Below are 23,608 nucleotides of genomic sequence, written 5' to 3' on the forward strand. Positions count from 1 at the left end.
GTGAACGCAGAGGCACTGGTAAATACTAACACTGTTTGGGAAAAGGCCTGTCAAGCATACATTAGTAAGTGAAATGAGCCATTAAATAATGTAGATTTTGCATTCTTATAGCGCCTTGCTTTCTGAATCTAGAACAGATGTAACTCTCCTTGCTGTTACATTACGATCGTTTTATTGGATGTTAGGCGGTAAGTATACTCGGATCGCAAAACCTCAATTAGATTAAGCAGGTTTGATAATGTTACGTTACATGAACTCCCAAATGCAAGTGCGGTAGTGAGCTTTCGGCTATCATTTGAGGTCTTAAAAGTTTTATGGTGGCTCAGTGGTTAGTATGCCACCCCACCGCTCCAGAGTCCTTGGTTCAAATCTTGGCCAGGATTTTGTCAGTTTTGAACTTTTACGTGCTTCTCGCTGCAGAGTTTTTTTTTCTTTTTCTTGCCCTTCATCATTTGTAAAATTTTCAGGTTTAAGTTACCTGAAGTGAAAATTTGCACATTCTGAATGTTCCATAGAAAGAGCCCTATCTAGTGTCTAGTTCAGGAATAATACTGCCTTTCTCTTTTACATTTTCCCATTCATTTTCCTATCAACACCATTGAAAAGGCATTAAATCTAGATTAGTAACTGATCAATGCAAGATTTCCATTAGTTACAAAAATCAAATACTATAATTATTTTAAAAAGTAATAAATTAAAAGTCTTGATTTGTTTTGTGTCAGCATGTTTATTGGTAAAAGTAACTTGAGATTAGAACATTATTTCCTCTGCAGCCCATGTTTGTGCAGCAGATTACAATAAACTCTGAATCGCCTGTGGGCTTCAGTGCTCAAATTTTGCCAAAGATTAACAGTTGAGTTCAAGTCCAGAACTCCGTTCAGTTGTTCTGAGATCCAGTCCTTACATATTGAACTGCTTCTTTAGCCCCTGTCAGACTTACAAACTAGTTTGTGCAGTGGCTTCCTTCATGCTGGCTGCTGTTTACATGAAATCTCAGCTCTATCCCTATTTCTGCGAATGGAGAAACAACCACATATTTATTCTTCCCTCAAAAAAAGATAGTGACAGTTGCTGCAAAAAAAAAAAAAAAATTACTTCCAGCTACACTTTGTCATTAGCTCTTCTCGGAGTCACAGATGGCATGTTTTTTGAAATCAGAACTTTTTCCTCTACAAAGTGGATGTGTTAAATACATTTTAAGGCTTCTGTTTCACTTTTCCTTTGATTCAGTCAACCACAGAAGCTTTTAGGAAAATTAAATGTATAACATAATTGTGAAAGAATATCTTTTAACAATACCAAACTTGTGGTAACACAGCATGCACGTTATGCTCAGGGAGAAAGGAGGGAATAGTTGATGTGCAAGCATCCAAAGAAGAGAAAACAGTTAAGAGTTTCACCTTGCAAGTCTGTTTGCAGCCACAGCCTCAGTTTAATTCCAGGGTGAAATTAACCTAAAAGGAAAAACTAAACAAAACCTGTTGTTGTGATTGGCACCTAAGAAGAACAGTGTGAGCCGAACAACAAATGTAAACATTTTTCAGTCTCCCGATTAAATAAAAAGATTACATTATTGTTTGTTCTGATATCTTTAAAGAGAAGCTGAATGACTATCTATTTAAAAGTGAAGCATCTGTAGATGAGGAACGTTAATTGTTTACAAGGGGAAAAGGGGAGAGCTGCTTGCTGCAACAGAGCCAAACTGTCAGATTAAAACTAAAAGTGTTGCATCGTGTAGCTCAATGCAGCTACACAAGCACAACACAAGCTATATCTGCACATGCTTGTTTACCTCCAGCTTCACTTAGGGTGTAGTGGTGGCTCTGAGGCTAGGGATCTGCACTGGTAATTGGAAGGTTGCTGGTTTAAATCCCGTAAAATGCCTGCCCTTATTGTTCCATTCTTGGTATGATGTTAATTTGCATCCAGCCCTGAAAGCTGGTCCTCCAACCTGCAGGAAAAAACCTGGGAGTTTAAGGCAGAATTGGCACTCCAGCCACCATACAAAACCTCACACTGTTCCATTCCACCTGAACTAGTGTGGTGCTGAGGTGTCACCCGTTGCATGGCTGCACTCAGGTCTTAATCTGGGATCCTGAGTTGATTTGTCTTGTGGTGGGTGCAGCAATGCACTGTATCAGTGTGTGCTCCTAACCTCTCCCTCTGTTGTTACCCTTTTAATGGCTTTTTATCTATCTGATTGATCTACCTTTTAAAAAGGCCAATACTAGTAATAGTTACAAGATTTCTCAGAAACTTTGATGAAAGTTGTTACAATGGAAAAAATTATTAGTCTATGCGACTACCAGAATTACTACTCCAATAGAAAATCATGTAGCCCAAGGACTACTTCCATTGTTGTACTCAGTTATAGTCTTTCATAGTAATGTATACAGGTCAGCAGTTTGCTCAAGAATTTATACAAATGAGCATGGTGGTTTATTTTTCAAGGTTATTTAATAGATGAAGGAATCACTGCCTTTTCCTGATAGTAAATGGAAGCATTTTCCACAACCAGTGCTGTTATGGCACAATGAAGCAACATTACTGTTCTACAAGTAACCAGGATTTATTTAAAATCCACTAACAATGAAGCATGAGGCAGTATACCACAATTGAAATTTTGCTGTTTCATATTTCCCTTATATTTGTCAGTCTGTTAGAGCAAACTTTGTTGCCATTTCTCATTGTTCAGCACAGAATTGTATTAAGGATTTTGGTATGTTAAGCTTCCGGGTGTTTTAATTAAAATTAATTAAGTATTTAGCCAATTTGTTGATGATCACGGTTTAGTGTAAGTGAGCCCGGGAGTGTTTTTTTTAGTACTTTCATTTCTTTTTTCAAATAATTTGAATCTATAATTTAATATTCTAGTGTGACTGCAGTCAAAATCTCAACATTATTTTTTAGTTATAAGCAACACTAATTTTGAATTCATTTTAGTATCACCACTAATTTTCAGAGTGTAGAGGTCCTCAGCAAAGTAGAATACAGTATCAGGTGCATTTACCCAAAGTGCATTTTCTGTACTTTTTAAAATTATGTACACAGTCAAAATAACAATTTGAGTTGGCTTCTCTTAGAATGGTGCTTTAGAACAGTATCAGTGAGTAAGAGATTACCTTACTGAAGAAAAAAAGGCTTTGTTTAGGGATTAGTGTTTTAAGAAAATTGTATTAAGCAAACTTTTGTTTCAAGAGTTTTACTTAGTATCTTGTGTTTTGGCAAATGGTTTCCCTTAACTAAATGTGCCCCAATCTTTACTTTTTATTATATTGTGCGTGTTTTTATTATTATAGTAGATAGATAAGACAGTCTTGCATTTGTGGTTGCTTTCTTTCTGTGGATTAATATTGGAATGATTAATATTTTAAAGCATAAAACATTGGCTAAGAAAAAAATCTAAACATTGTTGTCCAACTGACCCATCAAATCTGTCAATTTTGAGCTGCAGTAATTTTACATTAAGTTTATGATTCCTTGTAAACGTCTTAAGTGTTTATTTTTGGTATTATACAATCCCTAATTTAAACTGGATTTAGCTTTTGTTAAGCCTATTGGTAAATGCAAACACTAAACGTTCTGCATATATCTAACAACTAAAGCTGATGGCACATTACATGACTTCTAGTTGTCAATCCTGATGACTACGGTTGCTGATGATGTTGCCTTACGAATGTCAGATTACACAACTATCAGTCTCAGGGGATGACTAATTACATGACTCCCCAACAACTTTCTAGCACAGTTTCAAATGTCCAAACTATTACAAACTTGCCACGTGCTGACAGCCAATTAACTGTTTAAAACCTGCCCTCCCCAGTGTTTCAGCACTATAACTCAAGCCTCTCCAGCATTTTTTTTTTAAACCAAAAAGTTTAGTTTATTAAAGTAAACCTTTATTTATGATATATAATATGGTGATTAGCCATAATTATAGAACAACAGATTGTTACTATATAGAAAGAACAGTATCACTTTAAAAAAATAAAATGGAAACATGAAATAAATTGAGAAAATTTAGAATGAGGGTTTATAAGTTATGAATTGGTAGTTTACCTGTTTTCACATTCTGCTCTGTACATTCAAACTAAGTTGTAATGCTGTCCAATTTGGCTGATCTTTTGGTGGGTCAGATTCATCATATTACATCTCTTCAGGTACGGGCAAGCCACGATTGTGTGCTACATTATGTGTGCAGTATGCTACATGCTTGCACGATGCAACAATCTTTCTGTGGACTATAGAGCAGCACATTAATACAGTGGAAATGCTTTCTGTTTACATAAGCAAATTCATTCTCTGAAGGCGCCTTTATACTGTAGTGTAGCTTCGGGGCCGAGCACCACAACAGATAGATTCTGTGCTCTTTACATGGCTCTATGAGGTGACCCACTATCCTTCAAAGGTCTGCTTGCTTTTTGCCACACTACTTGGAAAAAGCACTTGTGACTACAGAGCTGACGTTCTTATAGGCTCGCCTGCTATAGGTGATGCAATGCCAGCTTATTCTGTTGGTGACGCATCCCTGGCTTATGTAACTTGTCCAGCGTCTTTGCAATAGCAATGTGCATGCAGTTAAATGCTCAAATTACATTTGGAAAATTGGACGTTGCTACGAATTACACTTTTGTGGTTGCCAGTTCAACCACAGTTTAAGGAAATTTTATATCTGGATAACAATCGGATAATACCATCCCCTACAGCTGGCATAGCACTACTCAGTGATGTTTGTAAAAATACCCGATCATCAGCAAGTATATGTCCAAAAGCACCTGAGCTAAAAACCCGAGTGGACAGAACTTGCAAAGGAGCAGGTAGAGTACAATTCCTCAAAGTCTGTCTTTGTAAAGCCAGCACCATTTTAGCACATAGCTCTAAGAGGATAGCTTCTGGAAATCAAAATCGGCTTAGAAGCCTGTCATCATCATCATCATCTATAAATACCCTTTCTCTTCTAATTCTTTTATTTATGATGTCTTTTAACAACACTAAAGCAGCTATGGTAGTTGGAATAGTTTGGCCATTTTGTGCACCATTATATTATTGCAGAATGATTACAATCAAGTAAATTAAATTTGTAAATGCTCTGTGGTTATTTTCGGTATATTTGATAAATCCTGCATTATTGATGCAGATTTTAAAAAAAGGGAGACTACACAGAAACAGTAGCACTGCTTTGACACTGGGTGCTGCTGGCTTGCAAAAAAAAGCAGAAAAGTTTGTACACATGGGGTGAGGCTGCCATGAAAATGTGTGTGGCTTTACACCAAGTTTAGTTTTTGTACATCTTGAAGTGTCTGTAGAAACAGGTGTTCATTAGGCCCTTATCTGTAAAATAGAGCAGTGCAAGACGAGCACGAAGTAACAGAGCTGTTTCAGGCTATTTGTGGGAATACAATATTAATAAATTATGTTTGCTTATTCTCTCCAGCTTGTCTTTTTAAAGATAATAGGTATTTTTCTTGCTAAGCCACATAAAACTTCAGCATCTATCAAACAGCATATTTATAGTACAGGACATTAACAAGAATGGTTCAAATTAAGTGGCATCCTTTGTAATTGTTATGATCCTTGTCAGATTCTTTTTGAGAGCTGTGATGGGGGTATGTAACCCATCAGCATCAAAGAGAAATTGTTAGCCAACAATCACAGTATTGCCTCTAGTGCTGAAAGATCTTTGTGAATGACCAATTCTTGAAGGAATACTGAAGTAATCTTTTGCAATGCTGCTGCTATGCAGACAGAGAGAGATGCACATAGTAGGGGATCTGTGTGTATTTTCTAGCTGCCATGGCAAAACAGATTTGTCCAGAAGGAATGGTCTAGCATGATGTCTTGTTGTGGTGAGTATGTACTGGGAGGATTAGTAAAGACATTGTACAGTTTTTCATGGTCATAGAGCAGGAAAGGATTGATACACTAGGTATTGTACATTTTTCATGTTAACAGAAATGGCATGTCAACTCAAAGGGTCATAAACATTCTTAAATTCTGTTAAAAACAAGACATTTCTTCAGAAATGATTATCTCTTTACAGACATCTTTCCACATACTCTAAGTGAAACTTTATTTTTCATTAAATGGAAGTGGGATATCAGATACTGGGGCATGTACAGGCACATCTCAATAAATTAGAATATCATCGAAAAGTTAATTTATTTGAATAATTCAATAAGTTAAGCGCATCTATAGATGCTTATAGCTAATGAAAACCCAAATTTCAGAATCTCAAAAAAGTAGAATATTGTGAAAAAGTTCAATATTGTAGACTTGTGGTGTCACACTCCACATAGCTAATTAACCCAAAACACCTGCAAAAGAGTCCTGAGCCTTTAAATGGCCTTTCAGTCTGGCTCAGTAGGCCACACAATCATGGGGAAGACTACTGACTTGACAGTTGTCCAGAATACTGTCATTGACACCCTCCACAGGTAGGATAAGCCACAAAAGGTCATTGCTAAAGAAGATGGCTGTTCACTGTTCACAAAGTGCTGTTTCAAGGTATATTAATGGAGAGTTGAGTGGAAGGAAAAGATGTGGCAGAAAAAGGAGTGAACTGTGGCTGCAGTCAGTGCTTCAAGAGCCACCACACACAGATGTATCCGGTACATGGGCTACAACTGTTGCATTCCTTGTGTCAAGCTACTACTGAACCAGAGACAACATCAGAAGTGTCGTACCTGGGCTAAGGAGAAAATGTACTGGACTGTTGCTCAGTGGTCCAAAGTCCTCTTTTCAGATGAAAGTAAATGTTGCATTTCATTTGGAAATCAAGGTCCCAGAGTCTGGAGGAAGAGTGAAGAGGCACAGATTCCAAGTTGTTTGAGGACCAGTGTGACGTTTCTACAGTCGGTGATGATTTGGGGAGCCATGTCATCTGCTGGTGTTTGTCCACTGTGTTTTATCAAGTCCAAAGTCAGCGCAGCCGTCTACCAGGAAATTTTAGAGCACTTGATACTTCCCTCTTCCCTCATTTTCCAGCAGGACTTGGCACTTGCCCACACTTGTAAAAGTACCAATACCTGGTTTAATGACCATGGTATCACTGTGCTTGATTGGCCAGCAAACTCGCCTGACCTAAACCCCATAGAGAATCTATGATGTATTGTCAAGAGGAAGATGAGCGACACCAGACACAACAATGCAGATGAGCTGAAGGCTGCTATCAAAGCATTCTGGGCTTAAATCACACCTCAGCAGTGTCAGAGGCTGATCGTCTCCATGCCACATCACATTGATTCAGTAATTAATGCAAAAGGGCCCCAACCAAGTATTGAGTGTGTACATGGACATACTTTTTCAGTAGGCACTTGGGAACAGCAACTATTGAATTAAAATATACTGTAGGTATATAAATGCAAGTTTGAAAAAACAATACTTTTTAAAAACCAAGGTTATATTGAGTTACAAAGTGTACTAAAAAGTAAAAAACTAAGTCTCTCAAGGGAACCTTGGTACCTGATATCAACAAGAGAGTTACTTTTCTTGCCAACAGTGTGGTGAAGTCGATCAGGCTGGTTGGTTGGGCTTTGCTTATCATTGGCCTGGTAAACATCAAATTTAAAACAGCATGCAGGCCCAAGGAAGACTCAGTTATGTTTGTCACTTTATAATTTCAGAAATGTTCACAATTTCCAATTAAAGTCTGAGAGTGGGCAATGAGCAATTAAAACTAAAAAGTAAAAAAAAGTCTCTCTTATATCACTTGTAAAATAAAAGCGTGGGCACTTTTGCTAAGATTTTAAGAAGTATTTGTTAAGAAGTGTTTTTTGAATGTTGATTCATGAAAAGCACCCACGCTTTTATTTTACAAGTGATTTATGAGAGACTTATTTTTTACTTTTTAGTAGGGCTGTGCGATATGACCAAAATCTTATATCCCGATATTTCATTTCATATCCCGATATCACGATATAGTACATTTTCTTTGTATTCAGTGAATAGTTTATATAATCACCACTCCTTTTTTTCATTTAAATTAAAAAAATCAAAAATGAGAAGTACTCAACTTGTAATTATTTCTGTTCTTTTATTTAGAACATTTGAGCAAATGTTTGACATAGAATGTAAACATAAAATGTTAATGTATCAAATATAAAACACTTTTCAAAAACAAATTACTAAAGGCCCAATATAAAATACTGCTATATAAAATGCCTGACATAAACAAAATGTGAACTGTAGCAGCAATAACTCTCACAACATATATTAAATATAAAAGGATCAAAGCACTAACAACTAGACTATATACGGCCAATAAACCCTTTAAACAAAATAAATACAAGTCTAACATTAACTGTCAAAACCAAATGTAAACATTGTACTTCAAACTGTAGCAGCAATAAGGCTTACGATAAAAATATATTAAATATATAAATAAAAGAAATTTCCAGGTTTGCATTTTAGCATTATATGAAAATAACAGTAAAGACAATTCAAACAAAAATAAATACAGGCCTATCATATACATTAGTGTATAAAACCCAAAATGTAAACATGTTTTTTTTTCACGCTTAAACTATAGCAGCAAACTGAGGTTGACAAAACAAATATATAAAACCTATAACAAGCAAACAATACATTCCAAGAAGGAATTACAGCATACAAAAATTAACTTGGCAAAACAGTGCTTCAAAACGTTTGCCCCATCTTGCTGAATCTCAGGGAATTGCCTTTAAAGGTTGAGAGCCAGGAATACAAGTTGGTCAACTCTTTCTGGTTTAAGTGTAGACCTTAGGCATGTTAGTGTTTCCAGTTCTAGTAAAATGTTAATTTGCACATCGTAGTGTGGCAAATCTCCGTTAATGAGTTACAGCTGATCGCCCCGTGCATGGGACTGGACGGTGCTAACGTGTTGATGCCGTCCAGCCCCAAGCACGGGGCGATCCGCGGTAACTTGTTAACGGAGATTTGCCATGTTAATGCAGTTGTGGCGTAAACGTAATTTTAACAAGATTAACGCTGACAGCAAATGCTGCAGGGAAAATTATGCCTTAAGCAAATTGTTTTGGTAGCAATTAATCTTCCAAGCTTTTAACATGCTTGTTTAAATAGTACCTTTACAACTGTAATATCCTACGTGGCCTGCTATTGTTTATTATTACTGAAATATGATTTTGCATTTAGACACTCACCAATGGCTAGGTGGAGACGGTGACCAAAACACTGTAAGCGTGTCCACTCATTCAGCTGAAGTGCAAGGATGTTGTTTGCAGCATTATCCGTAGTGACACACACTAGACGATCCTCATGCAGTCCCCACGACTCAAGAGCTTCCCTGAGGCCTCTGGCTATCATTTCTCCTGTATGATCATCAGGAAAATAACTTGTCTGCAAACATCGACTGTAGAGTGTCCAGTCTCGGATGAAATGCACTGTCAAGCTCATATAAGGATGCGTTGTGCGGCTCGTCCACATATCCGTTGTTGCAGCGTAGTATGCAGTGTTGTGGACTTCATCCTCTACTTTGGCCCTACACTCGTAATATAAACGAGGCAACTCAACTTGTGTGAAATGTTTTCGGCCGGGAATTATGTACCTGGAGTCGAGCAGTTTTATTAATGCGCGAAACCCCTCTTTCTCAACGGTGTAAAAGGGGATTATATCTTTGCACATGTAAGTTGTAATGGCCGCTGTTATGTCCTTCCATCTTCGCGAGTCTTTCTTATAAGCCGTCCCATGGGCAAAAGCCTGTTCTAAGGTTTGAGTCTGTGGTGTATTTTGAGCACCTGACGGCTCTTTTTTGCCTCTCAGTTGTAAACTCTCTGCATGCTCGCTCACGTGCTTTTTGCGGAGGTGGTAGAAGAGGGTTGTCGTGTTGGAGTCTGTGGTAGCGATCGGTTTGCAGCATAATTTGCACAGTACCGTTTTCTGGTCCGTGTCAGACTCTTCAAATCCAAACCATCTCCATACTACAGAGGTAGCCCCTCGTTTAGGAACAAGGTCCTTCTGTGTGGAGCTACCTGGTGTTGCCTCGTCTTCATCAGCCATGCTAGTGTGTCTGCATCCACGTGGTGGCCATCAAAACAATGAAAAAAATATTGCCGTAAACAGTTTATTTTGCGAAACCACGAAACAAACGATAGTGTAATGTGCAGCGATAGACGTTTTCATATCGTCATCCGATATATATCGTTATATCGAACAGCCCTACTTTTTAGTACACTTTTTAACTTAAGTGTGGTTTTAAAAGTATTTTATATACATATATATATATATATATACACACACACATATACAGTGCTCAGCATAAATGAGTACACCCCCTTTAAAAAGTATGAATGTAATCAGTAGCTCAATGAACAAAAGAACAATTTCCAAAATTTTCACAAGGCTGAGTTTTATTGAACACTTGTTTAACTCCATAACATGAAATTAAGGTTAATAATATAACTTGGATCACAAAATCTTCAGTTTTACTTAAGTTGGTTGAAGCAAAAATGAATACATCCTGCAACAAAAACTACTACATCTAGTATTTTGTATGACCACCGTGATTTTTAAGGACAGCACCAAGTCTTCTAGGCATGGAATGAACAAGTTGGCAGCATCTATCTTTTTCCATTCTTCAAGAATAACCTCTTTTAGAGCCTGGATGCTGGATGGAGAGTGATGCTCAACTTGTCGCTTCAGAATTCCCCACAGGTGTTCGATTGGGTTCAGATCAGGAGACAAACTTGGCCATTCAATCACCTTCACCCTGTTGTTCTTCAGAAATGCAACAGTAGCTTTAGATGTGTGTGTTGGATCATTGTCGTGTTGGAACAGTGCACGACGACCAAGTGCACGGAGTGATGGCAGCATCTTCTCCTTCAGTATAGAGCAGTACATTGTTGAGTTCATGATACCATCAATGAAATGCAGCTCCCCAACACTAGCAGCACTCATGTAGCCCCACATAAGGACACCCGCTTCCTGCCTTGCGCCCTGTGTTGGCTGAGATTGGCTCCAGCAGACTCCAGTGACCCTGTGTTAGGATATAGCGGGTTGGATAATGGATGGATGGATTTTAACACTTCCTTTAATATTTCTATCAGTTACTAGCACCATCCATTGGTGAAATCTTGAACTATTTTTCATATGAACATTTCACTTCTTAATTAACATGGATTAATTGATCAATTAGTGAAACTGATTACTGATTCATGTATTGTCATTGATAGTGAGTAAATGTGCAAAATTTCAAGTCATTTGGACAATAGGTAGTAGGTTAAATATCGATTACAAGGTTTGTACCAGACAACAAACGGGTGAAGCTAAAATAAGCGTGGTAAAAATAAATTCAGACATGAGCGTCAGTAGGTTTTGTGCCCTAGGAACCAAGTTACCCGAACTATTCTATAACATTACTGCAATAATTTACCTCTCTGATGCTGATCTTTCTAATCATAAAATAGGTCATTATGATTAAATTGATGAGAACAATTTATAATTAATTGCAGAGTTTTACTGTATTTGAGGGTTCCTCTAGAGTGCCTCATTCTCTTGCACGATTTGACTCAAAAACTATTCAGTACATCGTCATCTCGTAACAGGATTTAGTTTCAAGTTTGGTATTTTAGCTCAAGACCGTCCCCAAAATTTGTGACAGACACACACTCACACCCATTATTGAGATATCAATGTTTTTTTATATCAGGAGACCCCAAAACATTGAGATCTGCCGAAAACCATAGATCGAAATTCTTGATGAATCTAAAGCTTTTGCTCCTCCCCCATAGACAATAGGTTATGGTGGGGAAGGGCGAATAGCAATAAAAATATGAAAAGGACAATAAGAAGCCATTGAACCTGACACCAGCTAACTTTAGATCAAATGCTAGTATCTGCGGCACAATGGAAAGGTACATTGTTTTGTAATTAGTAGTGATAAGTTTGACAATAACAAAAAGCATCATATTGCCTACTCAGAGTCCAAATTTTGACGGATTTATTTGTGTCAAACTTTTTCCACTTAATAGGATTGGAATTAAGAATGTTCGAAGAAATATTTAAGGATATCTCATAATTTTAATAAATTTATTTTAGAGTTCTTTTGATTGCACTTTGTCCATCTTGTTTTAAGTTTTGTTTTAAATTTCAATTAAGAATATTTGAGTAGTAAAAGCTTCAACTGAGTGTATTGACATGTGTTGAACTACTGCAAATAGACAGGCAAGTAGTGCTGGGCGGTATACCGGTTCATACCAAAAACCATTTTTTATTTTGGTTATGATATGGATTTTTCTTATACCGCAACGCCGGTTTAAATTGCCTAAACAACGTTCGGAATGTGACGCAGTGGTTATCTATTTAAGGGGGACCTTTTTCACTGCTACACCGCTAAACACACATGCAATGGAGTACATGTGTTAGTGGAGGTGTTGCACGGGGGCTCTTTTTCACTGCTACACTGATAAACATGCATACAACAGATTACATGCGGTAGTGGAGTTATTGCATGGTGAAAATCGACAGAGAACATTCTGAAACTGAAGCTGTAGCAGACGATAAAGTTGGAACATAATGACACAGAAGAAATTTTGCTGGAAAAAGGAGTCACGTCTGTTGTCTAGAGATACTTTGGATTTAAAAGGTCGGATGTGGACCATTATGTTCAAATGTGTGAATACTGTTTCTATACTACCTGGATAATACTGCAAGTCAAGTTGTACTTGTTTTATTTTTTTGGGTACTGTGTAATATTGTGACGACATGTTGACTTTATTCTCGACATTTCCACTTTATTCTCGCCATTTGTCGAGATTAAACTCGACATGTTGACTTTATTTTCGTAATTTGTTATTAAAGTAGAACATCATAAACTAAACTTCTTCTTAAAATGAATATTTAATTTACTAGATTTTTTCAGACCCCGTCATTAGTTATGTAGCACATTAAATGCTTTGTGTTATGTGTTCCCGGGGCCATATTAATCACTATGTGCTTCTTAAACTGACTTCCTCTTGCACTAAGAGGAGGCGCAGGCAGCACACAGAATACATTAATTTCATGATATTCCTGCTCCCTGAACAGTTAGAATCCTAAGATAAATACTTGATATCATTTTCATGATAAAATGCATTAAAGCATTATTAAAGCAAATTAATCATGTGGAGGCTGCACTACTGCCTTGCAGCAATGGGGTCCCGGGTGTTCCCTGCTTTGAATTTGCATGTTTTTCTGGTGGGTTTACTCGATGTGCTTCAGTTTCCTTTCATAGTCATGTAGGATGTGGGGTTTTGTTATGATATATTAGCCCTGCTAGTGTATGTATTGCTCGTAATCCCCCGGCGATGTGGTGGCATCCCATTCAGTATTTGCTCCTGCTTCGCACATAATGCTTGCTGGGATGGGCGCAACTCTGAACGGATGGTGTAATTAAACATGCATAACAAAGATTTTTTTTAAAAGTTCTAAGTACTCTGTGGTTGAAGTTTATAACTAGTTTTAATTTCACAAAGACGTTTATCGTGTGGTGATTGGTTATGTGGAGAAAGAAAAAGGAAGGATAGGAACTGGGGGTTTGGTACGTCAGACAGAGACACCACGCATGCAATAAAGAAATCCCGCTCAGATGAACATCCATTGAATTCTGTGTTTGTGTCTCTGACCACCAGATCACGAACTCAACATTTACACAGTATTTAAGTTAAACCTGTGCGATACCCATTCATACATCCAGTTTTTTGGAGCCTCGTCACACTTGCCATAAAGTTCTCTACAGTGAACATACTCCCGGGGACCTCTTACTGCGAGGGAGCAGCACTACTGTCACACTACCTTGCATGTTTAATTCCTGCTCTAATCCATTTCATCCTGAAAATGATATCAAGTATTTATCTTAGCATTCTAAATTTTCAGAGAGCAAGAATATCATGAAGTGAATGTATTCTGTGTGGTGATTGCTGCCTGTGCCTCCTCTTTGTGCGGAGGAAGTCAGTTTAAGAAGCGCATGGTGATTAACATGGCTCCGGGAACACTTATCACAAAGCATTTAATGTGCTACATAACTAATGACGGGGTTTGAGAAAATCTAGTAAATTAAATATTCATTTTAAGATGAAGTTTAGTTTATGATGTTCTATTTTAATAACAAATTACAAAAATAAAGTCAACATGTTGACTTTAATCTCGACAAATGGCTAGAATAAAGTAGAAATGTCGAGAATAAAGTCAAAATGTTGACTTTATTCTCGTCATAAGCGTCGAGATTAAAGTGGAAATGTCGAGAATAAAGTCAACACGTCGTCGCACTATTACACAGTACCCAAAAAAATAAATCAAGCACAACTTGGCTTGCAGTATTAACAACTGGGTCGGGGAACACAACACAAAGAATTTAATGTGCTACATTAACTTATGACAGGGTTTGAGAAAATCTAGTAAATTAAATATGGATTTTAAAATGAAGTTTAGTTTACGACATTCTACTTTAATTACAAAATAAACTATGAGAATAAAGTGGAAATGTCGACTTTAATCTTCTCGACATATAGTTTTTTTTTTTTTTTCTCTTCCCTGTGGCCGTAATACGATTCCGTAGGGCTATACTACACATAGCATTATAAATGGAAGTTGCAGTTTTATTATTTACGTATATAGCTTAGCTTGAAGCAAGGTCCATATTCATGCAGTTTGCCTTAATGATAGTTCGGTTGATAAAGATGTCTTTACCAAGTTGCACTTGTTTTATTTTATTTTTATTTGGTGAATACTGTGTAATGCCACCTGGGTTTGAAGTCTTGAAGTAATAGTATTATTACTGGAAGTTGCACTATTATTTATTTTATTGTTATTATTTATTAGTTTAAATATTATGCAGTTTAATGATGGTAAAGTTGTTTTTAAAAAGTCACGTTATCGTGTCAGTGGACAGAAATTGTTAACATTAACAAAGTGTAGTTGGTTTACAAAAAATATTTACTATTTATTCCTTTTCTGTTCAGTGCAATACAACTTGTGAAAAGTTTAGTTTAAGTTGTTTGCAAACTTTGTTCAATAAAAAGGCTCCATATTTTGACTGCAACTGTCATGCAATGTAATTCATTCTCTTCATTAGTGCTACCCCCTTGACAACTATCACTTTATGGGGCCATGCAAACCAGTAATACTTGTGTGCACATTAAAATGTTTTTTTGTACAATTCTCAATACAGTGGAATAGGTTATTCTTAGCCAGTCCACTGCAGTAATTGCAGTGGAAAATGTGGTTAACTTCCACTCATGCATGGGAAAAAAATACAGTTAAATACCGTGAAACTGGTATAATTTTGAAAAATACCGTGATACAGAATTTTGGTCATACCGCCCAGCACTAGTGGTGATTGACCTAGTTTTGAATTGTGATAACAAAGCAGAGACACCAACACATTTTTATTGTAGGTTATTTTTTATTTTCAGTAGTCATTTCACAATGAATGTTAAATCTGAGAAGCAAACTCAGTTTATTTCAGTTTGTATTTTATTTTTGCAATAAAATGTGAAAATGTATAAGGAGAAAATATTTGTAAAAGCCCCATATTCTGATTTCCGAAATACAATGACTTCAATAATTTGTAAGCTCCCAAATTGCAGGATTCAAAATCTGCCAGTATTTATTATATTTTGTCATTAGCTACAGCATCTGTGAGCATTGGTGTATAAGAGATTGTTACCTTCTATGAAATAGCATCATATCAGGGTTGGTCCCTGCCTTGTTCATGGCGCTGGGATAGACTTTGGGTCCTTGTGATCCTAAAATTGGATTATTTGGCTTCAGCAAATGAATCAAAGAAATAAATATTTGAAGACACCATGAATAAGTGAATGTAACTCACTTGATTTCTTGAATGAGTAAAGATCAATAATTTCCATTTTTCAAAGTATTATTCCTTTTACGAATGAATTTTTTTCATCCCCCACTTGCTTGACTTTTAACTTGTTTCTTGTTTCATGTTTCATCATAACCTAGGAAAATCCAACTTAATGGATGCCATAAGTTTTGTGCTGGCAGAGAAGACCAGCAACCTACGTGTGAAGACCCTAAAGGATCTGATCCATGGAGCTCCAGTTGGAAAGCCTGCTGCAAACCGTGCTTACGTTAGCATGGTTTACTGTGAAGACAGTGGTGAAGAAAGAACCTTCAGTCGTGTAATCGTAGGTAAGCAAATTCATGGCTTTCCGTCACCAGACCTTGTTCATTTGTACTTGGAGACAGTTGTGCCTACAGACTCAAGATGCATTTCTTTTTTCCTGCAGGCAGCTCTTCAGAGTATCGGATTAACAACAAAGTAGTAGGACTGAGTGATTACAGTGAAGAACTTGAGAAGTTAGGGATTCTCATCAAGGCCAGGAACTTCCTTGTCTTTCAGGTAATGAGTTTGTTTTGCCCTTGGAAACTGCCTGCCTTCCATTATTACCTCCAGAGCAAGAGTGAGTACTGTTTTTAGCAATATGACTTTAACACTTAATTTAAACAGTGCATTTAAATACAGTTCTTGTGCAGCAATGCACAACTTAGGGGAATTACATTTACTGATCTATTTGCAGATGGTAACTTTCAACTTTTATGACTTAGTTCACATAGAACATCACTCCTAGCATTTAACAAAAAATGGTGAGCGCTAGTAAATCATTATCCTCATCCTTAATCATGGTTTTTAGGGAGCAGTAGAGTCCATTGCCATGAAAAACCCTAAGGAAAGGACAGCACTGTTTGAGGAGATATCCCGTTCCGGTGAGCTTGCTCAGGAATATGATAAGAGAAAGAAAGAAATGGTAAAGGCTGAAGAGGACACACAGTTCAATTATCATCGTAAGAAGAACATTGCTGCTGAGCGGAAGGAGGCTAAGCAGGAAAAAGAGGAGGTAAAGTGACAATTGGGAGTAGATTTTTAATGAATATATTTGCTTTTTATAGATAATAAGACCTATAGCAGAAATAATAATCATGTTTTGTTCTTAGAGTTTTTGTTTATTGTGATAGTTGTTTATCTAGTAAGTCTTAGTAAAACTGTAACTGAGATTTATGGTTAATAATTGTTTTTGTTACATTGCACTTGAACTTCATTCTATCTGTGCTATGGTAGGCTGAACGATATCAACGCCTGAAGGATGAGCTAGTACGTGCTAACATCCAGCTGCAGCTTTTTAAACTGTACCATAATGAAAGTGAGATTGAAAAATTAAATAAGGAACTAGTCCAGCGAAACAAGGAAATTGATAAGGATCGAAAGAAAATGGATCGGGTTGAAGAGGAGCTGAAAGAAAAGAAGAAAGAATTGGGACGTCTGATGCGAGAGCAACAAACAGTGGAAAAGGAAATCAAGTGAGAATTACTTGCTTTGTTTATGGTTGCTAGGTTTTCAAAAGCATAAAATATCAATAGGTATTAATTTTAAAATGACTTCAGTACTTGCTTTTCATGCTATCAATTGTGCAGCCTGAATTGCGAATGCACTTCAAGTTGCAGCCCTGTTTCCACCCACTCACAGGTTTTAATATGACAACTTCAATGGCTTTGGAGCCTTTACTAGCACACTTAATTAACAAAGGGGGCAGCCGGAGTGGTGACTGTAATTAGAACAATCTAGACAACAACAGGCCATTCATCCCAGCAAAGCTTGCCAGTCCTATTCACTTAATTGTTCAAAAAAAAAAAAAGATCGGGTTGAGTTTTGAAAGTCCCTAAAGTCTTACTGCCTGCCACACTACATGGTAGCTTATTCCAAGTGTCTGTGGTTCTCTGTAAAAAAAACTTCCTAATATTTGTGTGAATTCTGCGGTGGGCTGGCGCCCTGCCTGGGGTTTATTTCCTGCCTTGCGCCCTGTGTTGGCTGAGATTGGCTCCAGCAGATCCACGTGAACCTGTAGTTAGGATATAGCGGGTTGGATGATGGATGGATGTATGGATATTTGTGTGAATTTTACCTTTAACACTAGAATTACCAGAGCCTACGAAAAAACTCGTAATTCCGTCCCACCTTAAATCGCTTCTTAAATCCCTTCACACCTCTCTGCCAGCGCCCTTTGTCTTCTAAATGTGCTGATAAAGAGAAGCTAGGAGCAGCCTGCTATTCCATCCCCCCACCAATTTAGAACGTGCACGAACTTCTCCCAGCTCATGCCTCGATTGATTATCTGGGAGTGAAGTGGAGTTTTAGAGTGGAAATAATAGATCGTTATTTGGAACACACGCATTTCATGTCTGTTCCGTTTCTACAGTAATCTTTGTAAACACATTGTGAAAACAGAAACGTTTTTTATATTCTATTAGTAGATGACAAAATGTAGGCATAAACTATATAATGTATGAAGTCTGAAGTCCAAATATCAAAGAAACATTTTCACAAATGGTACAAACATAACACAACAATTGCGCTTCTATTCAAAAATATAACTGCAGAAACAAAAAAGGCGCCTTAACATGCGACATTGACACACGTTTATTGTAACTGCCTCCATGGTGCAATAGAATCCGCTACCGACTGAGAATCAAAAGGTTGCGAGTTCGATCCTGCACCACTCCGTTTTGAGAAGTAAACTGCTCTTAGTGTTACTATTTTTGAATAAAAGCATACATTTGATTTCAGTCTGTAACAGCCGGTGCAATTTATGATCCTTTTACCTTTTTTTTTTTTTTACCCTTTTTTTTTTTTTTTTTTACCTTTTGTGAAAATGTTTCTTTGATATTTGGACTTCACACTTCATACATTATATAGTCTGAACACTGGAATTTGTTAACTTCCACTACGACTCCTAAATCTTTCTCATAAGGTGTACTTTTGATTTTCAGACCCTCACGTTGTGTATTTAAACCTAATGTTTTTTACTTCCTATGTGTAATACTTTACATTTATTGATGTTAAACTTCATCTGCCACAAATCTGCCCAGTCCTGTATGCTGTCCAAGTCCCTCTGCAATGATTTAATTAACTCCAGATTATCTGCCAATCCACCTATCTTGGTACCATCTGCAAACTTAACCAGCTTGTTATTTGTGACATGGGATTCCCTGTCTTACACCCAAAAACATGAGGCTGAGTCTCAGTACTTTAGTAAAACCCGCTTTATTCAGCTTGAAACAGGAACAACACAGTTATTTATTGTAGCAGGATCTACCACTCTCCTATACATGGACACAGAAATCAGGCAGGGTCTTGGCCAGGCAATACTGTTCCCTGCATTTATAATGTTCCTTGCATCAACCATTGACGACGGTGCATTTAGTGCAGCTGCTGTCGGCTCGGATTTGCTTTTGCAGCAAGCCACTGCAACGCTGGGAGGCTGCGATTGTCCTGGCAACCAATAAGCTGTCTTCCACAGACACGGAGATAGTGCTTCGGGATGCTTTTCGGCGTATCGTTCCATTGGTGGGGACTCCCAAAAGAGTTTAGAAACCTTATAAGCCGGGCTTGCCAGGTGGGAGAGAACGTCAGCATTGGTGTGTGCAGCCCTGGGATGGTGGCGAACATGAAAAGCAAAATCCTGCAAATTGATAACACCCAGTGAACCGGCCATTCGTATCCTTCTGTTGTCCCCAGAGATAGTAACAGAGGGCTTTGACTACCCACTTAATCGCTAAACCCTCCTTTTCAATAGTCGAATAATTATGCTCCCTGGGTAGCAGCTTTCTGCTGAGAAATATGATGAGGTGTTCTTCCCCCTCCAACATTGTGAGAGCACCACTCCTAAAACAAAAGCGCTAGCATCTGTTTGCAGATTGCATTAAATCAAAAAGTCTGGAATGTGCACAACCGGGAATGATGATAAAGTGGCTTTTACGTCCTTGGAAGCTCGCTCACTGGTGTCGGTCTAGACAGCACTACAATTCTTTCTGCCCTTTGTCAAGCTAGTGAGGGAGTGGCCCCATACGCAAAATTGGGAATGAACAGACTGTAATAACCTGTGAGCCAGAGGAAGGCACAAACCTACTTCTGTATTTCGGGACGGGGATATGCAAGCACCTCCCCCACCTTGTCCTTTTGATGCTTGTGTAAACACTTCCCCATTACACAGTAGTTTACTTTGACTGTGGTCTTATAAGGGATCTGCTGGAGCAAGTCACAGCGGACTACAAAAAGGTTGCTACCTGAGTCCAACAGTTTCGAGATTTCCTGTCTAGCCAATGTAATAGAGACCTTAAAATTGTCCTCCTTTAACATCTTGTGGGAAACTTGCCAGCCGCATACCTGGGCCAGACTGATAGCCATTGTTTGTGCAGGTGGGAGGTGACACTCCTGAGCCAGATGTCCCAGTTGATCACAGCGAAATCATCTCTGTTCAGTCCGCACTCTGGTGTCTTCTACCCGTGGCACTGATGACCCTGAAGGTCTGTGCTAGCTGGATCGAAATCGGGGTCAAGCCTGCGTAGCCCCGTTGTTTCCAGCTGTGCACCCTCTAGTCTGCAGGTCAGATCCAGCAGCAAATGGACATCATTCCGTGCATTTCATCACAGAGGCTCTCATCTATCCCTAACAGGGCTGCATCAATAGCAAGCTATTCCACAATGCACTCGAAAGGGTCTCCACAGATCCAGGTTTGAATCAGGTCCACTAAGCCCTGGATCTGTCCTCGTACAAGGCAATCCGGATCAATATGCCACAGTTGAAACTGGTGCCCCTTAACTACCGGGCTCACAGCCGTGTAGAGGAGGATTTGTTACTTCAGGCAGTCATAATCATCAAGCTATTTGGGAGGGAGATTCCATACGACTTGGAGGGCTTCTCTGGTTAAAAACGGGGCTAAAATAGCTGCCCAGGCTCCCCTGTCCCAGCGCATCAATGTTGCCATATGTTCAAAGCAGAATAGGAAACACTCGGGGTCGTCTGAGGAAGCCGTCTTTGGCAGCACATCTCGTTGCCATGCCAAGGCAGGGGGAGCCACCGGAGCCTCATCTTGCTCTGGGTTTTGCTGTTCTACTTGGGGGTCCATCGGTGAAAGCATCCCACTTCTGGTACCATGTGACATGCAAGTCCCTGTCTTGTACCCCAAAACGTGAGGCTGAGTCTCAGAACTTCAGCAAAACCAGCTTTATTCCGTTTGAAACAGGAACAGCACGGTTATTTATTGTAACGGGATCTGCCACTCTCCTATACACAGACACCGCAATCAGGCATGACCATGGCCAGGTTAGTGGCCAAGTAATAATGTTCCCTGCATTTATAATGTTCCTTGCATCACCCATCGACATCGGCGCTCTAGCAGCAAGCCGCTGCAGCACTTGGAGCCTGCGTGTCTTCCGCAGACAAGATGATCGTGCTTCAGGATGCTCTTTGGTGTGTCATCCTGTTGGGAGGGAGTCCCAAAAGAGTTTAGAAACCTTATAACTTACATATTCCTATCCAAATCATCTATATATTAAAAGTAGCAGTCCTAGCCCTAACTTCTGTGAACACCACTCTTAACATCAGCCAATTCTGATAAGGTTCCTCGCACTATTACCCTCTGCTTCCTGTGTCTGAGCCTCATCTGCACCCACCTAAGAACTCCCACTTCTTTTATTTTGATGCCCATTCTCTCTTGTGGCACCTTATCAAATGGTTTTTAAAAGCCCAAATAAATAATAGAATAAGCTCCTCTTTGTTGCTTCCTCATAGATTTCCAGCATGTTAGTAAAATATGACCTCTCTCTTCTGAATCTATTCTGACTGTTCAGAAAAACTTCTGTAGTGCCACGTGTTGCTTAATGTTATTCTTAATAATTCGCTCCATCTTCTGATGTACGTTAAGGTTAATGGCCTGTAGTAGCTTGGATCTGTCCGGTCACCCTTTTTCTATAACGGGATAATATTTGCCATTTTGCAGTCCTTCAGAATTTCCCCAGTGCACTGTGACTTCCTGAAAATATGTGTCAAAGGTTTATATATGTACTCGCTAACCTCCTTAAGATCTCAGGGGTAAATACTACCTGGTCCTGGAGACTTGCTTGATTCTGAGAAGTACTTCTCCTTCTACAATTTCCAAATCTATCAGTACCTCCTTAGTAGTCCCATTTACTGCTGGGGGGTTATTTACTTTACTTTAATTACTTCAGCTTTTTGGAAAATGGGGACAGAAAATTGTAAGATAACATGAAAGCCTGTATGCAAGATTTGCTACCCCACAATACCAAATAAAGGGGTTAACACAACCAGTTTAGTCAAAAATTTGAAGGCAGTGATGTTTCACACCCATGTAGAGTCCCAGGTGGGATTATATGGGTGAGGGGGAGTCCCCTCAGATGATGGCACCCTAGGTGACCGCATGTGTCACCAATTGGGCTAACCGGCTTTGCTTAAAGGACTGTCACAGAATACAAAGAATTTCAAGAGGTATTGTATTTCTAAATTTATATAAACATTAAAAAGTATTACCAGTAAACTATTGTATTTGAAGTAGGGAGATAACTATTTGTTTTTCTACAAGCTAAAATGTTTTTTGTAGTCAGTTGAATGGTTAATGTGTTTATGTGTTAATGCCTAAGACTGGGATCTGTAATTATTTTTTACCTGCGGACTGGTTTTATTTTCTTCCATTCATTCAGGGGCAACAATTTAGCACTAAAGGTCCTTTGCTGACTTGATTTTTAAAATGTTGCTCTGACGTGTGCTGCTGTATTGCATAGCTTTCTTTTATTTCATTATGTGTAATTTTAAAATTATTTTTCATCACATTTACTGTGTAATGTAAGGCACTATATTACATAAATATTTGTATGTTTTCTTAGTGTGCTCATATACTTCTTCATATGATATACTTTATATGCTTCATAGCATGTATTTAGTATGTAAGGACTAATTTGCAGCCCAACAAAAGTATCTAGCGAATTTCAGTATTTAGTATTACATACTAAGTACTATTAAATCTTGAAAACACTTTTTTTGTCTTGTCTTTGGCAGGGCTCCTGGAATTATGTTCAAGCCATTTTTAGGCAAGCACAAAGTTGCTCATAAATGCCAAAAAAGCCACACCACACTTAAAAATATAATTTTCCCTACAGAAAACTGAAGGCAGGCTATCTTTCCAAACCTTGCCAGCTTACTTACCTGCCTACCCTTCACAGAGCTGTACCTCAAATGTGTCACAATTCGAACAACAGTGAAATACTTTTTTAAAAAAGAGAGAGGAACTTTGATGCATACTTGCAGTATGACATGAAAGCTTTAGAAAGTTATTAGAAAAAGTTAGTCTTTGAAATCCTAACTTTTCTTCCCACTGCCTCCTTATTTTTTGGATCTTCTTGTGTTGGATAACTACTTTACTTAAATTATTTTTTAGTTTCAGAGATGAATAATGCAGTACAATTAAATGAATACACAAACTTTCAACACATTAAATACTGGTATATTTGACTTACACAGAGAGAAAGATTCTGAATTGAACCAGAAGCGCCCTCAGTACATAAAGGCCAAGGAGAACACATCACACAAAATCAAGAAGCTGGAAGCAGCTCGCAAATCCTTGCAGAATGCTCAAAAGCAATATAAGAAGCGCAAAGCGGACATGGATGAGTTGGAAAAGGAGATGGGAGCTGTGGAGAAGGCCAGGCAAGAGTTTGAGGAACGCATGGAGGAAGAGGCCCAGAGTCAAGGACAGGATCTTACCTTGGAGGAGAACCAAGTAAGTATGGCAGATAATCTACTCAACTTTTCTGACATGGGATATAA

The 23,608-nt window shown here is 38.3% G+C and overlaps 1 protein-coding gene across 1 annotated transcript in view; it reads left to right on the top strand.

Annotated features, from left to right (window-relative positions):
• smc1a (structural maintenance of chromosomes 1A) overlaps positions 1 to 23,608 on the top strand; it is a 40,152-nt gene that overhangs the window by 641 nt on the left and 15,903 nt on the right. The window contains exons 2-6 of the mRNA XM_039773813.1: positions 15,934 to 16,122; positions 16,221 to 16,333; positions 16,626 to 16,829; positions 17,051 to 17,289; positions 23,303 to 23,561. Of these exons, the coding sequence (XP_039629747.1) occupies positions 15,934 to 16,122; positions 16,221 to 16,333; positions 16,626 to 16,829; positions 17,051 to 17,289; positions 23,303 to 23,561 (1,004 nt within the window). The remainder of the gene's footprint in view (positions 1 to 15,933; positions 16,123 to 16,220; positions 16,334 to 16,625; positions 16,830 to 17,050; positions 17,290 to 23,302; positions 23,562 to 23,608) is intronic.

The sequence above is a fragment of the Polypterus senegalus genome, chromosome 13, assembly GCF_016835505.1.
Source record: "Polypterus senegalus isolate Bchr_013 chromosome 13, ASM1683550v1, whole genome shotgun sequence".
In the NCBI taxonomy this organism is placed as follows: Eukaryota; Metazoa; Chordata; class Cladistia; order Polypteriformes; family Polypteridae; genus Polypterus; species Polypterus senegalus.